Source organism: Trichomycterus rosablanca, chromosome 12 (assembly GCF_030014385.1).
Source record: "Trichomycterus rosablanca isolate fTriRos1 chromosome 12, fTriRos1.hap1, whole genome shotgun sequence".
Taxonomy (NCBI): domain Eukaryota; kingdom Metazoa; phylum Chordata; class Actinopteri; order Siluriformes; family Trichomycteridae; genus Trichomycterus; species Trichomycterus rosablanca.
Genome location: NC_085999.1, coordinates 36,009,360 through 36,027,961, shown reverse-complemented (window position 1 = coordinate 36,027,961; position 18,602 = coordinate 36,009,360). Strand labels below are relative to the sequence as shown.

The window sequence follows — 18,602 nt, the reverse complement described above, 5'->3', positions numbered from 1 at the left end:
TTCTGTCCCTATTTTTTTTGGAATTAGAGTCACATCACAGAATAAATAAATTACAACACCCTTTTTGGATATTATGAGATGTTTTTTAGCTTTTGGAATTAATGCTAGCTGCATCATGAAGCCCACAATGCCAGGAACTCCAACTGTTCAACTGCCAAATCAGACGAAAACTCTGATTGTCAGACTGGTGCCAACTGGTCGCGGTTATTGAAAATCTGTGGGCGTCAGACGGTTTTGTTTGCTCTTCTGTCAGAACCGTCTGCATGCTTTACAGTCCAAAAGTCAGACGCCTGAATCACACATGCGGGGGGGTTTGTAAAAAAAACAAGACAGAAGAATGATGACAAAAAGTAAATCCTGATTGGTCACAAGGGTGAGTTCTGTAGAGTCAGAAGTAGCTGTGTGAAATCATCCTGATTCCTGTGCTGGTGCTATTAGGACTAGTTTGACATCAGTGGGTCTGTGGAAATCATTTCATCTTTTTTCAACATTCATCATTTAAAAAACTAAAAAACTTACTCCGATTGTAAGAATATATCCTTAAAAAATCAGGTCTGACATCAAGACTGTTTACGTTACATTGATAAGCTTTGACTAAAAAGAGTGACACCCATGGTCCAGCACCTTTACATTTATAGTGTACCTGTTACATAGTGGTTCTTAAATTACATTTAATCATTCAACAGAAGCAGGTAAAGTAGTAACAGTAGCAGCAGCAGCAGTGGTGGTAGCAGTTATAGTAACAAATAGTAGCAGAAGTAACAGTAGTGGTAGTAATAGCTGCACCACTGATAAAGTAGTAGTAGTGATAATGATAGTTACCAGTGGTAAAGTAGTTGTAGAAGCATTAATAGTAGTAGCAGTACCAAGAGTAGCAATAGTCCCAGTAGTAACAGTGGTAACAGTAGTATCAGTAACAGTAGTACTAATAGTAGTAGTTTTAGTAACAGTAGTATACTAATAGTAGTAGTAGTAGTAACAGTAGTATTAATAGTAGTAGTAGTTTTAGTAACAGTAGTATTAATAGTAATAGTTTTAGTAACAGTAGTCTTAATAGTAATAGTTTTAGTAACAGTAGTCTTAATAGCACTAGTTTTATTAACAGTAGTAGTTTTAGTAACAGTAGTATTAATAGTATTAGTATCAGTAGTAGTAGTTTTAATAACAGTAGTATTAATAGTAGTAGTTTTAGTAACAGTAGTATTAATAGTGGTAGTTTTAGTAACAGTAGTATTAATAGTGGTAGTTTTAGTAACAGTAGTATTAATAGTAGTAGTTTTAGTAACAATAGTATTAGTAACAGTAGTATTAATAGTAGTAGTATAAGTAACAGTAATATTAATAGTAGTATTTTAGTAACAGTAGTATCAGAAGTAGTAGTTTTAGTAACAGTAGTATCAGTAGTAGTAGTATTAATATGAGTAGTATTAGTAACAGTAGTATCAGTAGTAATAGTTTTTATAACAGTAGTTTTAGTAGTAGTTTTAGTAACAGTAGTATCAGTAGTAGTAGTTTTAGTAACAGTAGTATCAGTAGTAGTAGTTTTAGTAACAGTAGTATCAGTAGTAGTAGTAGTAGTATTAGTATGAGTAGTATTAGTAACAGTAGTATCAGTAGTAATAGTTTTTATAACAGTAGTATTAGTAGTAGTTTTAGTAACAGTAGTATCGGTAGTAGTAGTTTTAGTAACAGTAGTAGTATTAGTAACAGTAGTAGTAGTTTTAGTAACAGTAGTATCAGTAATAGTAGTATTAGTATGAGTAGTATTAGTTACAGTAGTATCAGTAGTGGTAGTAATATTAGCAGTATTAGTAACAGTAGTAGTAGTAACAGTAGTAGTAGTTTTAGTAACAGTAGTAGTAGTAACAGTAGTATTAATAGTAGTAGTAACAGTACTATCAGTAGTAGTAGTTTTTGTAACAGTAGTATCAGTAGTACTAACAGTAGTATTAGTAGTAGTAGTAACAGTAGTAGTAGTAACAGTAGTATTAGTAGTAGTAGTAACAGTAGTAGTAGTAACAGTAGTATTAGTAGTAGTAGTTTTAGTAACAGTAGTTCAAGAGTAGTATTGGCAGTACATGGTACTGAGTAAATGATAAGTGAGGTAAAAAAACAAAACAAACAAACAAACACAATTATGACTACTAGTAGTAGTAGTATTAATAGCAGTATTAGTAGCAGTAGTATTAGTAGTATCATTAGTAGTAGCAGTAATAATTCAGGGCCGTTGTTTAACACAGTCATTTAAAAACCATGACCATTAATATGAAGCTGCCACCAATTTGCAGCTACAGTATAAAAACATTTTCTCCTTAAAGAGAGCTTTCCACTAGATTTTGGAATGTGTCTGGGGGGATTTGGACCCATACAGTTAAAGAAACATTGTGAGGTCAGGCACTGACAACTGACATTCCAGTTGTCACTGTCATGATGGAATAGGCAAGGACCTTCCCCAAACTGATTTTATATACCTGTTAGCACCTGTTGCTCGTGGCTGAATCTCCTGAAGTCCAGTTCGGACGGTATCATGGATCCAGTCATGAGTGTTTCTGTCTCCTGACTTCACAGCAGATGTTTCTTCCCCTCATTCAGAAACCTTGCTACTGATCCCCACACACTCACGGTTATTCATCCCAATTCTCAGTGTGTAGGGGGACGCTGACACCTTTACATTATAAGACGCCGAGTCCCGTTCCACACACACACACACACACACACGCACACACACACACACACACGCGCGCGTCTACATTTTAGCCTTATCTAAATTACACAGTTGATGGATTTCCACCCCATTATGGTCGGGCCCGGACGCCCAGCACAGTTTCGGATATTGATGGATGAATAGCTATTAAACGTAATCCTGCACCCCTCAATTGGTTTTTGCTTGATTTAATTTCAGGTAAATTAGATTTGGTCCCGTCGTCTCACGAGGCGTCGCCGTAATCTGATTTGAGAGCAAGACTGAGATGCTGAAAGAAAAAAAAAACTATATTAGCTTGATATTGTGGTGCCATACATAATAAAGTCAGAAAAAAAACATCTAATCTAATTCTAGCCTTCCTAAGATCCTGGATGCTGATATTTCATGTCATTTCATTTTCATTAACTGCTTTATCCTGGTCAGAGTAGCGGCGAGTCCAGTTCCATTGGGAAACAAAAAAGGCTGGAATACCCTGGATGGGTCGCCAATCCATCGCAGTGCTTCGGCTATTCGACCTCACACACAGCCAATCATGCCTGTCTAGGTGTCAACTTGGCTGATGGTACCACTAAGATTCGAACCCAAGTCTCAATAGTGTTGTGCCACCATAATAAACCCCTGTGCTTCCCGGGCACCTAGATACTGATATTGTATGTAAATAATAAATAAGTGATTTTTCAAAATCAAAAACCTCACATCCAATTTTGGAACATGTCTTTTGTGGCCAAGGCAACTGAAAACCTGAACTAAAACAGCATTAGCAGTGGCGTCCTTATACTTTTGGCTGTATAGTGTATACTGTGTGTACAAAAAATAATAAATCTGAGGAAAAAGGGGGTTTGAATCTGTCTGTCTGGACAGGCTTACACAGCAATGCATTAGGCTTCAGACTCCAGGACTCCACAAAACGACAGTGAGAGTCATTGTTCTCCTTCTCCCTGATCAGGGCTGAGGTGGGTCTGGCACTTTGAACACTTGGTGCAAAGCAGGAATGCACCATGGAGGGGGTGTCAGTCCATCTCCGGGCACCAAGCACTCAATCAGTTACTCACTCACATAAACCTCATATAAACCTACCGGCATATATTGGGAGATGGCAGACATGGAAAGAACATGCAAAACTTACAGACGATGTCCTGTAGTAAACTCTGTATTTTGCTTTTTGCTCAGTGTTTCCATTTGGGCTCCAGACCCACTGTGACCCTGATCAGGATGGAACAGTTTGCTTTATAACACTGTCATGTTTTTCCTTCAGGTTTAGCAGTGGAAGGAAAGTCACGGTGCTGGACTATGATTCTTAAGGATCAGTATGGTGGTACTTGGTGGCCACGGCAACCCTGGAATTTCCTCTTCCTGTCCGTCACGCTTGTGGTTCTTCAGGTGGATGTTGGTTCCTCGAAAAACCCGCACTACTCCTGGAAAACGGGTAAGAGCTGCTCGCTTCTGTCTGAGATGAACTGCTTGTGTTTTACAGATGAAAAAGAATACTGTAAATACTACCAGTCAATACTGACATTACTGTCAATCCATACTGTCATTTAATACTGTCAATACTGTCAGTCATTACTATCAGTAAATACTGTCAATACTGTCATTCAATACTGTTAATACTATCAGTTAATACTGTCAGCAAATACTGTTAATACAGTTAATACTATCAATTAATACTATCAGTCAACACTGTCAATATTATCAATCAGTACTGTCAATACTGTCAATATTTACAGTCAGTACTGTTATTGAGTAGTGTCAAAACTATCAGTTAATACTGTCAGTCAGTACTGTCAATACAATCACTTAATACTCTCAATACTATCAGTCAATACTTAGTCAATATTGTCAATACTATCAGTCAATACTGTTAGTCAATACTATCTGCTTAGTTCTGTCTGTGAAGAACAGCTTGTTTTACCAATAAATACTGTAAATACTAAATACTGCCAATACAATCAGTTAATATCATCACTTAATACTGTCAATACTATCAGTCAATACTGTTAAGCCAATACATTCAATACTGTCAGTCAGTACTGCCAATACCATCAGCCAGTACTGTCATTTAATACTGTAAATACTATTTATCAATACTGTCAATACTATCAGTTAATACTGTCAATACCATCAGTTAATACTGTCATTCAATACTGTAAATACTATTTATCAGTACTGTCAATACTATCAGTTAATACTGTCAATACTATCAGTTAATACTGTCAATACTATCAGTTAATACTGTCAATACTATCAGTTAATACTGTCAATACTATCAGTTAATACCATCAATACCATCAGTTAATACTGTCATTCAATACTGTAAATACTATTTATCAGTACTGTCAATACTATCAGTTAATACTGTCAATACTATCAGTTAATACTGTCATTCAATACTGTAAATACTATTTATCAATACTGTCAATACTATCAGTTAATACTGTCATTCAATACTGTAAATACTATTTATCAGTACTGTCAATACTATCAGTTAATACTGTCAATACTATCAGTTAATACTGTCAATACTATCAGTTAATACTGTCAATACTATCAGTCAGTACTATCAGTCAATACTATCACTTAATACTGTCAGTATTGTGAGTCAATACTATCAGTCAATACTGTCAGTCAGTACAATCAGTCAGTATTGTCAATACTATTAGTCAATACTATGTCAGTACTATCAGTCAGTATTGTCAATTCTATCAGTCAGTATTATCAATACTATCAGTCAATACTGTCATTTAGTACTGTCAGTACTATCAGTCAATACTGACAATACAATCACTTAATACTGTCAGTCAATACTGTAAATATTGTTCATCAGTACTGTGAATACTTTCAGTCATTACTATCAGTCGATACTGTCAGTACTATCAGTTAATGCTGTTAATTCTCCTCTGGTATAGTAAATTGGCATGTTACTGCACTGTCATCCCTTTGTGATGGTTGACTGCACAGATGGGTCAGCGTTCTCCACTACGCCCTCTGTGTTGTGTCGGCTGTAGCAGCTCTTTCTGTTGGGGTATTTGATGAGTCAGTAATTCACCTCTCGATGCCCACGCTGTCTCTCACAGTGGGTACCGCCGACCTTTTAATCCTGGGTGACACCTGAGCCAGTGTGCTATTGTTTCTCTGATCACTCATTTAAACCAGACAGCTGATCTGAGCACCATAATATTTCCTAATGTCCCAGGTGTCCACATACTTTTGGAGAAATAAGCACTGTGTACATTAGCTTTGTGGCTCTTGGGAAGCCTAAGTAGTCACTTAACTTTGCTGAACATTTAGTACGTTACTTGCAGAGCTCTGACTTTGTGCATGTTCAGTAATAATCCTCCCACACCCTCAGCCCGGGCACCGACGCTCCCGCCGAGCGCCTCTGTACGTCTGTGTGATTGTTAGCATGCTAATGTATGCCGCGCGAGGAGCGATTATCCATCTCTGCACGGAGAATGTAATCACATGTAATGATGAACACAGTAATCTCAGCTCTGTCTGGAAGTAATTATTCTTCTCTACACATCTGCCGCAGACTTATGGACTCGCCGCCACCGCCGCCGCCGTTAGCTCAGATAGCGCCGTCGCTCCGCCTTGGTGCTACACTGAAATCAGATTTTGCTCTTTAATCTCTCAGGTTCTGTCAGGGAGCAGCGCAGGTTTTAATCCTCCGCCGTGATTTATTTCTGCTCCGACAGGCTTTTTTTTATTATTATTCCAGATAAAACCCAGAAGAGACGAGAAGAGTGAAACGACATTATTTTGTAATATTGAAAATTCAGTCCTGAGACGGAGATTCAGGCTTCGGGTTCGTTTCTAACGTTCTTACCTGTACGTTTCTTCATCAGAGACAGAATAATAAACTCCAAGAACTGCTTTAATATTCGTAATGTAGAACCTAAAGCAAATTTAGCATAAAAGCTTCAGAGGAAGCCGTTATGCTTGATTTAGATTGTTGTGTAGCATCGCTTCCTACCTGCATTTTTTCAGGTAGCATTTAGCATTTACATTTTCAGCATTTAGCAGACAAATTTTTTTTTCATCCAAAGCGACTTACAGTACTGTGACAGTATACTGTCTAAGCAATTGAGGGTTAAGTGCCTTGCTCAAGGGCCCAACAGTGGCAACCTGGCAGGGGTGGGGTTTCAACCAGCGATCTTCTGATTACTAGTCCAGTACCTTAATTGCTAGCTGAACGTGTGTATCAGACACACTGATGTTTAAATATTTACATTTAACTGAATTGGCAGGAGGGCGGCACGGTGGCTCGGTGGGTAGCACTGTCACCTCAAAGCAAGAAGGTCCTGGGTTTGATTCCCAGGCGGGGCGGTCTGGGTCATGTCTGTGTGGAGTTTGCATGTTCTCCCCGTGTCTGTGTGGATTTCCTCCGGGAGCTCCGGTTTCCTCCCACAGTCCAAAAACATGCAGTCAGGTTAATTGGAGACACTGAATTGCCCTATTGGTGTGTGTGTGTGTGTGTGTGTGTGTGTATGTGTGTGTGTGTGTGTGTGTCTGCCCTGCGATGGACTGGCGCCACATCCAGGGTGTTACTGTGTGCCTTGCGCCCATTGAAAAGCTGGGATAGGCTCCAGAACCCCCTTAAGAAAGTGAGTGAGTGAGTGAGTGAGTTGGCAGGCACATGCTTCCTTTAACACACATGACGTCTTCAATATTTAGGCTAGATAGTTTAGATAACTAGGCTATTTAGTTACCTATGGAGTGAGGCGGTGCCACTTACCTTGCCACTGAGCCTCCCAGAGTGCTTTGCATCAAATGCTTTTTCAGTCCCAGTTCGCCCCTGATCCTTTCAAAGCACCGCCAATCAGACGGACTGTTTATATGACATCATCATTCATTCAGCTTTAAATTAGAATCACGGCATTGTGGGAAAAATAAAAAAGCCGTGGCTTGTCGAGTCCTAACATCAGTATCATGGCATTGTGGGAAAAATAAAAAAGGCGTGGCTTGTCTAGTCCTAACCTTTCATTTAGCTTTAAATTAGTATCACAGCATTGTGGGAAAAATAAAAAAGGACCTGACCTCAGCCTCACTAAACACTAAGCACATTTGGCATGAATTGGAATGCAGATTGCAAGCCAGGTTTTATTATCTAACAGTGCCTGACATTGCAAATACACTTTTTAAGTGAATGGGCACAAATTTCCTCAGACATACTCCCAAATATATTGGACATCTATCATTTGATCTAAAAGGAACTGCATATTAATGTTTAGAGTTTTGAAATGGATTGTCCAACAAGCTCTTTGTCTGGCGTCCACATACTTTTGGCCAAAGCTTAATGCTTAAACCTGAAATAATACTAAGGACAAAGTGTGTGTGTGTGTATGTGTGTGTGTGTGTGTGATCAGACCATGAAAGACTAGTGCTCTGTCAAAAATTAACCCCTTGCATCGAATGCATCTGGATTCACCGCAGCCCTGATCAGGATTAAGCCCTTGATGTAGTTGTTGCACAGCAGCACACAGCAGTCACTTACGGTCAGTAACACACACTTGGCATGTTTTCTTGTTTACTCTGTTTTTCTCCCACCACGAAAGTGACCCTGCAATGACCAGGACTGGCACCCTGTGTAGTGTGTGTTTCCATCTTGGGCACATGTTGCCCGTCCTAAACCTAAAGGAGCGGTTTGTAAGAAGGAATAAATAAATAAAGAAGGGAGGAAGCAGGGAAGATTTATAGGATAAACGCGTGAGCCGATCCTCCGTGTGTGTGGGGCTGCAGTGATGAGGAGGCTCAGATTTATCATTCAGGTGAGCTCGGGTCCTGATGGCTTTTTGAAAAGTGCATTCCTGAATCGTCCACATTTTTTTTTGCATTTTGAAAAGTGCGTTTTGCAAATAAAGTCGCTGCACCATGTCCTGTAGAAAGGTCAGATATAGACGATGAAGAGACTGTAAAGTTGAAGAGGATGTTTGTTTTGATTATTCACTAATGTATTCATTTATACTAACGTCTTTATCCTGGTCTGGACCCCGAACCCTGAACCCTGGACAGGGTGTCAGTTCATCACAGGCAGTATAGACAGTTGTAGCCAAGCGGCTAAGATACTGGATTACTAATCAGAAGGTTAATAGTTTAAGCCCCAACACTGCCAGATTCAGCTGTTGGGCCCTTGAGCAAGGCCCTTAACCCTTTAAACTGTCACCGTACTGTAAGTCTTTTTGGATAAAGGCATCTGTTAATGCTAAAAAATGCAAACACAGACTCACCCATTCGAAGGTGGGAGGAAACTGCAGAACCTGGGCGAAACTAATGTGGACTTGTGAGAACATGCTTTTGATTACACACACATTACCCCAAACCATTACCCCCAAATCATTACCCCAAACTATTACCACAAACTATTACCCCCAAACCATTACCCCCAAACTATTACCACAAAATATTACCACCAATCTATTACACCCAAACCTTTACCCCCAAACTATTACCTCCCAACTATTACACCCAAATTATTACATCCAGACTATTACACCCAAACCATTACATCCAAACTAGTACCCCCAAACCATTACCCCATATTATTACCCCCAAACTAGTACCCCCAAACCATTACCCCCAAACTATTACCACAAAATATTACCACCAATCTATTACACCCAAACCATTATCCCCAAACTATTACCACCAAACTATTACCCCCAAACTAGTACCTCCAGACTATTATACCCAAATTATTACTCCCAACAATTACACCCAAATTATTACATCCAGACTATTACACCCAAACTATTACTCTGAAACTATTACTCTGAAACTATTACCCCCAAACTATTACCCCCAAACCATTGCCCCCAAATTATTACCCCCAAACTAGTACCCCAAACCATGACCCCCAAACTATTACCCCAAACCATTACCCCTAAACTAGTACCCCCAAACCATTCCACCAGACCAGACTAGTTCAAAATCTGTTTATCAAAGTAAAATTCAGTTTTATAAATGGGGGGGAGGAGGTACAGGTATTTAAACACAATATGGAGAAAGGTTTTGGGACACCCTTTTTAATAATTGTCTATAAACAATTGCAGATTAATGTTGATGAATTTAGATGGATGTAATTGAATATTGTTAGTGGGTGTGGGATGGATGTAGGATGTAGGTAGATCTTAATGGGTGTAGGTGGATGTATGATGTTGGATGTAGGTAGATCATGATGGGTGTAGGTGTAGGAATGTAGGATGTAGTCTTCATGTGTGTCTTCATCTGCTCACTGTCTGATTTCTGGTTTCCTGCACCCTCTAAAACATGCAGAAGGTGGACTGGCTGCTGATCTGCGACCTCTCCAATGTTCAGGTTATAATCAGGTTAAATGCTTTGGTTTTGTGGAAGCTGAATTCAGCAGATGGGAAATTGAGCGGGATAATATACCCACGGGAACTCATTTCTCTTCGGCTCCCCAAAAAATACATTTGAAATGTGACCGCGGGTCAAAAACCGGCTTCCTGTATGAGCTCCTAATCAACAGCAACCTTCAAACAGCGTGAAGGTGAAGGAGTCTGGAAGGCTTTTAGTACTGACCACACCGCCAAAGTTTCTCTCACACTTTTACTCTGACCTGCTGGAAGGTCTCGCTCTCTTCAACCGGTTGCTGCTCGTCAAATGGAAGGATTTAAAAAATATAAAAACGTTTAAATATTTTATACCGTTGACTGCAACAGCTAACAGCTAGAAACTGAGGACACTAATTGTTACAATTTCATTACAGTTTTATAAGTGGATTTTTTTCCTCGTTCTTGATATTTTTAATTGTGTTGCATCAAATTCTTTGCAAAAGAGTGGAGGCTGTTATTGCTGCAAAGGAAGGCAAATCTATAATACTGATGCTAAATGCAGAGTGATGCACCAGATCTGCAGTTTTAATGATCTTTGACTTTCATAAACTTTGACTAATAACTGAAATATGACTGAAATTATTTGGTCTGTAATTTATTCATACATTTTCAATTAACATTTTTCATCTTGAAAACATCAATCACAATCTTTTATTTTCCTTTTAGAAAATATTTGTGGATTTTAAATTACTTTTCCATTTTAATTTTAACTGCTGGAAGCTTCATGCTCCATTGGCTTAATAAAAGGCATCAGTCAGAATTAAAGCTCCAGCTAAAAACGAGCTCGATTTAAAAGTGCATTTTTAAGTTATTGACAATAAACAAGAGGAATTAATCATCATAAAAATGTATTTAAGAAATAAATCAATAAAAACAAATAAGAATATAAAAACATAACTCACAAAACACACACTTTATAAATTTATATACATTTTTATTAAGTAATGAATGTATTTATTTAAATGTATATATTTATTGTTCAATTATTTCTTAATATTTATTCAATTTAATTTTTTTATTATTGTATTGATTTTTTATTAATTATATTTGTTTTTTAAATTTATTTTGTGTTTGTTTATATTAATTAATTATATTCATATTCATTATATTCGTTTGTTTTACCACCGTGTTGTACTGGTTAAAGTCGTGATGGGTCGGATTCATTGTACTAAAAATAAGAAACAGCCTGGACAGGTCACCATTACATTTACATTTTTAGCATTTATCAGACACTTTTATCCAAAGCGACTTACAGTCATGACTAAACAGGATTTTGAGCAATTGAGGGTTAAGGGCCTTGCTCAGGGGCCCAACAGTGGCAACTTGGCAACCTTCTGATTGCTAGTCCAGTACCTTAACCACTGAGCTATCACTGCCCTGTCACCAGTCCATCATGGGGCATGAATTAAATTATTTGTTTATTTTTATATATTTATTAATTATTAGTATTAATAAATATAAAATAGAATATAAAATAGAGAGAACGCCTTTATTTGTCATACATACATATACACACGTGTACAGTATAATAAAATTCTTTCTTCACGTATCCCAATTTGTTTGGAAGTTGAGGTCAGAGCGCAGGGTCAGCCATTGTACGGCATTCCTGGAGCAGACAGGGTTAAGGGCCTTGTTCAAGGGTCCAACAGTGGCTGAACGGCAGGGCTGGGATTTAAACTCTTTTTAAGGGATTTAAACAAAGGTTTTAGTTGATAGCTCAAAGCTTTTGGTGATTTATTAATTAATTATTTTACATATTTCTGTATTTTGTACTGTTAGAGTTTTAGGAGAGCAGAGCAGTGCAGTGTTATGAGTGATTATGGGTAATATGATGACAGTCATAGATTTTAACTCGTAATTTTTTTTTATTCCAGTAGTTCAGTATCCTAAGTGCCAAGTTCCAGTGCCAGATCCTAAGTTTGCAAGATTTCGGGTGTCACAGATTGCCGGAGCAGCCTGTCATGTCATGACCACCAGTTCTTAGTTCTGCTCTGTCCCTGTTCTGTCCACTTTCCTCGTCGCAGCTAGAATAGAGATAGAATGCTTTTATTTGTCATATATGCATATACAGGTGTACGGTACAATGCAATTCTTTCTTCAGATATCCCAGTTAGTTTGGAAGCTGGGGTCAGAGCGCAGAGTCAGCCATCCTACGTCACCCCTGGAGCAGGCAGGGTTAAGGGCCTTGCTCGAGGGTCCATCAGTGGCTGAATGGCAGAGCTGGGATTTAAACTCTAATCTTTCAGGTTGATAGCTCAAAGCCCTACACACTAGGCTCACATTTTAGTGATTTATTAATTTACTATTGAATATTGCACATAATTATGTATTTTTTTCTGTTAGAGTTTTAGGAGAGCAGATCAGTCGTGCAGTGTTGTGAGTGATTGTGGGTAATATGACGACAGTCATAGATTTTTAACTCACGTGATGTTTTTTTTCTTTATTCGCTTGGCCTGAAAAAGTGTCCTTGATTGAAATATAATTTGGATGTCAGGTGTGATGGTTACACTGTGTCAGGCACAACAGAGACACAGGGAGAACATCGCAGACTGTGACCGAGGGTAAGGATCGAACCCAGATTACCAGAACCCACTGAACCATTTACTGATTTGCCAAGGACAGAATTGAAACACAACAGGCTGAAGAAAGTGTGAAGGTTCTTTGTGAGCACAGCAGTTTCAGGAACTCGTCTGAAGAGCTACAAGTTTGTAAATGAGACCTGAGAAGATGTGAACTGCATGAAGTCATTATGAGCGGTGGATATGAGTATTAAAAGAGCATTATAGAGGATCATTAGAGCATAATTACAGCTGCAGCGCTGGTTCCTGTCACCCAGTCCAACATTCGCCGCACTAAATGATCATTAAACATGCCACCGCGTGCTGGTCGGGCGTGCTGCCAGCTTTAAATGTTAGCTTGGTGGAACACAACAATGTATCTCGAAGCCAGAGCAATCAGGATGTGTAAACCAGCTGCTGCTGTCTGTAATTACTAACATGCTCGGTCGAACATGCACCATGTGACCAAAATTATATGGACACCCCTTCGAACTGTTGAGCTCAGGTGTAAAATAAACGATCGGTTCCAAAATGACCGTGCCTTGGTGCAGGATTTTTCAAGCTGTTTTTTTTAAGCGAACCACATGTTATCCATGATCAAACAAAATATACTTAGTTAATAAAGATGGTGGCAGTCTGGTCTCACTGTGGTTTACAAGATGTAACGTACACAAGGGTCACGACCCAGGGTTTGAAAAACTCTGCCTTGGTGCACAAAGTGAGTTCTTTAAAGACATGGTTTGATGAGATTGATGTGCAGGAACTCTGAAGGACTGTGAACTCATCCCCACTAAACACCTTTGGGATGAATTGGAGAGCTGACTGTCAGCCAGGCCTTTGTTTCCACTCTCAAATATATTTTTTAACCAAATACTGAATGGGCACACTTTATATTAATGCCCATAGTTTAGAAATGGGATGGATTACAAGCTCACAATCAAATGTCTACATACTTTTGACCATATAGTGTAAAGTTATGCAATCTCTACATCTCTCTGTCACTATGGAACCACCCCGGGAGAGGAAATTGCCCCAGAAGTGGTGTCACATCCCAGTTTCTGACTGGATCCACCTGTAAATCCATGTAGCTTGGTGGGGTTGGGGTGCGGCTTGTGTTACCGTCCCTGGCTTGTTTTGGTGGTTCCATAAGGGCAGTTGTAGCCTAGTGGTTACGGTACTGGACTAGTAATCAAAAGATAACTGGTTCAAGCCCCACCACTACCAGGTTGTCACTGTTGGGCCCTTGAGCAAGGCTCTTAACCCTCAAATGCTTAGACAGTATACTGTCACAGTATACTATCCACAGAGACTCTGAGACTGATACTCTGATACTCTAAGACTCTGAGACTGAGAGTCTAAGACTCTGAGACTGATACTCTAAGACTCTGAGAGTTTAAGACTGTAAGACTTTGAGACTCTTTCTCTGATACTCTAAGGCTCTAAGACTCTGAGACTGTAAGACTCTGAGACTCTTTCTCTGATACTCTAAGGCTCTGAGACTGAGACTGTAAGACTCTGAGACTGATACTCTGGTACTCTAAGACTTTGATACTCTAAGACTCTGATACTCTGGGACTGAGACCCCAAGACTCTGAGATTGATACTCTAAGACACTGAGACTGATACTCTAATACTCTAAAACTCTAAAACTCTGAGATTCTGAGATTCTGAGAGCCTAGTGGTGAAAATACTGGGCTAGTAATCAAAAGGTCACTGGTTCAAGCCCCACCACTGCCAGGTTGTTACTGTTGGGCCCCTGAGCAAGGCCCTTAAACCTCAATTGCTTAGACAGTATACTGTCACTGTACTGTACATCAAAGCATCTGCTAAATGTCGTAAATGTAAATGTAAGACGCGTGACTGCAGTAGTCTTTAAACTTTTGGTTGAGTGTAAATACCTGCACCACCGTTTCTGTCCATCTTCCAGCAGACCTGCTGCACCCCAGTGTAAATAACGTCAGCCATGACAGGATTATAAAAACCCAGAGTTTGGAAGCGAGCGTGTTAGAAAGCATAAGGATAAACAGTGTCAAAAGCACGTCAGATTGAATCAGGCAGTGTTTTCCAGCATTCCACAGGGGACGCCTTACCTCTGTCGTTTAGCATTAGCTTCTCAGCGTGAACTGAGCAGATTCAGTCCAATTGGATCCCCTGTGATTCTACGCGAGTCTCGCAGTTCTGCACTGCTTCGTTACAGAAAGCTCACAGCTGGATAATCAGCAAATTGGTGCCATACGGCCTGAAGGAACCTCGGGGAACCGTGGAAAGGTCTGGAAGATCTACCGGCGCTGTTAGCACCGAATACAATCAATGAATACCAGTCAGTGTTTAGCCCCCCTCCACCCCACCCAGAATAAATCAATAATTAAATAAATAAACTGCTTGTTTAACAAACATGAAACATTTTGTAAGGTGTAATATCATGTACACTGTATGGCCAAAAGTATTTGGACACCTGACCAGGAGCTTGTTTGACATCCCATTTCAAAAACAAATCAGAGTGACCTCTGTGTGATCATTCAGCTATAAAACAGCTTACACAAATTACTTGGTTTTTCAGCACGAACCGTGATGACGTCTGTGGGCGTGTCACAGTGTGGAGGTTTGGGTGCTTTTACATGAGACATTATAACATTATATATAATTTAAACCACTTTGATCTTTTAAAGTTCACCTGATCAATTTTTGAGCCAGTTTGCTGCTGATATTCGCTGATATTTTCAAAGAGATGAACTGTGTGATATGACGTGATAAAAGTGACCCGGACAGAACGAACACTTAACGTGAAAAATAAAGCGTAACGTGGCTTGTTGTACTTAAACAATGACAATGATGAATATGGGCAGTAGAGCTCTTATAACCAGTACAGAGACATTTTTAACCAGTACAGAGCACTTATAACCAGTACAGAGCAATTATAACCAGTACAGAGACATTTATAACCAGTACAGAGCACTTATAACCAGTACAGAGCAAACCAGTACAGAGCAATTATAACCAGTAATAACGGAGAGAAATTGAGTGTTTCTTTGTGGTACTTTTAGTACATTCAGCCACGTTACGCTTTATTTAGGTGAAGCTTTTTGTGTTAATACAGCTAAACACAGATACATGTGTAGCTTTTGGTTGGATTTTTGGTGGATTTGATGGTTATTTCACACAGATGTTTGTTCGTGTCATGGAAATTTAGTGATGTTTTATCACTCATGCCGAGCGCTGAGTAAATCGGCTATTTGCACCGAGGGTCGCTGTGAGAGCGAAGCACAAAACGCTTCTCACGTCAATGAACTAAAGAAAACAACAACCGCGACAAACACGTCTACGTCTTCTTATCACCGACAGCTGATCGATGCTTTTTGCATAAAAAACAAACATCTGTAACAACAGCACAAATGCTTGCAGGTAACCTACATGCTCCGCCATGATGTTACTCTGAGATTCTGAGTCTAAGACTCTGAGACTGAGACTCTGACACTAAGTCAGACTGAGAGTGTACGACTCTAAGACTTATAATGTAAGACTGCAATTCTGAGAGTCTAAGACTCTGAGACTAAGAGTCTAAGACTCTGAGACTAAAAGTCTAGGACTCTGAGACTCTAAGACTCTGAGATTCTAAGACTCTGAGATTCCGAGACTGAGACTCCAAGACTCTGAGACTGAAAAGCTAAGACTCTGAGATTCTAAGACTGAGAATCCGAGACTGTGGGACACTAAGACTCTGAGATTCTAAGACTGAGATTCTAAGAATCCGAGACTGTGAGACTCTAAGACTCTGAGACTCTGAGACTCTGAGACGGGTTTATCAGCAGTAGAAGCGGAATCTTCTACTGTAGCTCTGATATTAATAATCACGTCCCGTCCTCTTAATATCAGAACATTGAGATGATCTTTCTAAAGTAAATATTAAACACTCGTCTCCGTCTCACGTCTTCATCACTGAATCTCATAAAAACCTTCATATAAATCCTAAAACTCTCTCTCCTCTCCTCTCCGTCCAGAGAAGCTCATCACGTCCCTGCAGGAGGAGACCAGGAGGAAATATTTGGCTGGTGTTGGAAGTGCTCGGTCTGAGATACGTTTGTGTATTTAACTTTCTAAACAGGAGCTTTTATTAGGCTGCAGGTTTAACGTCAGAGGAGAGAAATTCCCGACAGGACGATAAACAACTTCAGACGGTTTCTCATAAACCAGGAGGAAGAGAGAGCCAGAGAAGAAAGAAATGAATGCAAAAATAAAATATAAGAAATTTAATGTAAAATAAAGCAGTGAGAGATGGAACAAAAACTCACGGGTTCTTATTTATTTCTCTGTTTATTAGCTGTTTTGTCCTTTCTTTTTTAATGCACAATGGATTTAAAAAGTATTCACACCCCTCAACATTACTGTGATGTGTTTGATTTTAAATGGATTTAATTACTATTTTAATGACCAATTTTCTATTAATCACTCAAAATAACGACATGAAAACTTGTTGTTAGTTTCTCAATAATATGGAGCTTAATATTGCAGAGTTAATATCATGAATATTATCAATATCATACATTGAAGATATAAAAGACAATGATTTTGGTGATATTAATATTGACGATACTGGTGGAATGATATTAATGATACTGATGGGATGATATTGATCATATTGATACTGATGGGATGATATTGACGATACTGGTGGAATGATATTAATGATACTGATGGGATGATATTGATGATATTGATACTGGTGGGATGATACTGATGATATTGACACTAATAATATTGTTGGGATGATATTGATGATACTGATGGGATGATATTGATATTGATGGGATGATATTGATGATATTGATACTGATATTGATGGGATGATATTGATCATATTAATACTGATGGAATAGTATTGATGATAGTGATATTGTTGGAATGATTTTAATTATATTGATACTGATGGGATGATATTGATGATATTGATACTGATGGAATGATATTGATGATATTGATACTGATGGAATGATATTGATGATATTGATACTGGTGGGATGATACTGATGATATTGACACTAATAATATTGTTGGGATGATATTGACGATACTGATGGGATGATATTGATACTGATGGGATGATATTGATGATATTGATACTGATGGAATGATATTGATGATACTGATAGGATGATATTAATGGGATAATATTAATTATATTAATACTGATGAGTAATGATATTGATGGGATGATATTGATGATATTGATACTGATATTGATGGGATGATATTGATGGGATGATATTGATGATATTGATACTGATATTGATGGGATGATATTGATGGGATGATATTGATACTGATATTGATGGGATGATATTAATGATATTGATGATATTGATATTGATATTGATGGGATGATATTAATGATATTGATACTGATATTGATGGGATGATATTGATGATATTGATACTTATGGGGATTGTATTAATGATATTGATGGAATGATATTGATACTGATGGGATGGTTTGATGAAGTAATTAGTACATAGGTTGTAATAAATCATTATTATTGGTTGAATTACTAGCTGTAGGAGAGTTTGATCAGTGCTTTTTGTATCAGAGTGTAGAATCATCACTTTGATTTTGAATGAAATCTGTTAACTGGAGCTAAATAAAATAAATTGAAGTAAAAGTAAAGTAATGTTGTTCAAACAAATTATTATTGTTCATTCATTTTTTTAGTTACATCAGTTTCTTTATCCTGGTCAGGATTGCGGCGGGTTCGGTTTCATTGGAAAACAGTGACTGCGAGGCATGAATAACCAGGACAGGGTGTTATTTGATGACTGTCCTGCCTGCAGTTCAGATTTGTCTTATATTAAAAATGTACATGACTAATAGTGAAGAGAAGGATCAGACAATGGCGACCAGTGACTTTTTTGGTTGCATTTCCAAAATGTTTCAGCTTTCCTGAAATTGGGTTTTGTCAGTAAAAGGAGTGTAAAAGTGAGCGAGTGATAGAAACT

The 18,602-nt window shown here is 38.5% G+C and overlaps 1 protein-coding gene across 1 annotated transcript in view; it reads left to right on the top strand.

Moving 5' to 3' along the window:
* Nucleotides 1–18,602, top strand: part of thsd7ba (thrombospondin, type I, domain containing 7Ba) — a gene marked incomplete at its 5' end in the record, with an annotated part of 260,282 nt that overhangs the window by 74,354 nt on the left and 167,326 nt on the right. Inside the window, one exon of the mRNA XM_063005709.1 lies at nt 3,960–4,130. Within this exon, the coding sequence (XP_062861779.1) occupies nt 3,960–4,130 (171 nt within the window). The remainder of the gene's footprint in view (nt 1–3,959; nt 4,131–18,602) is intronic.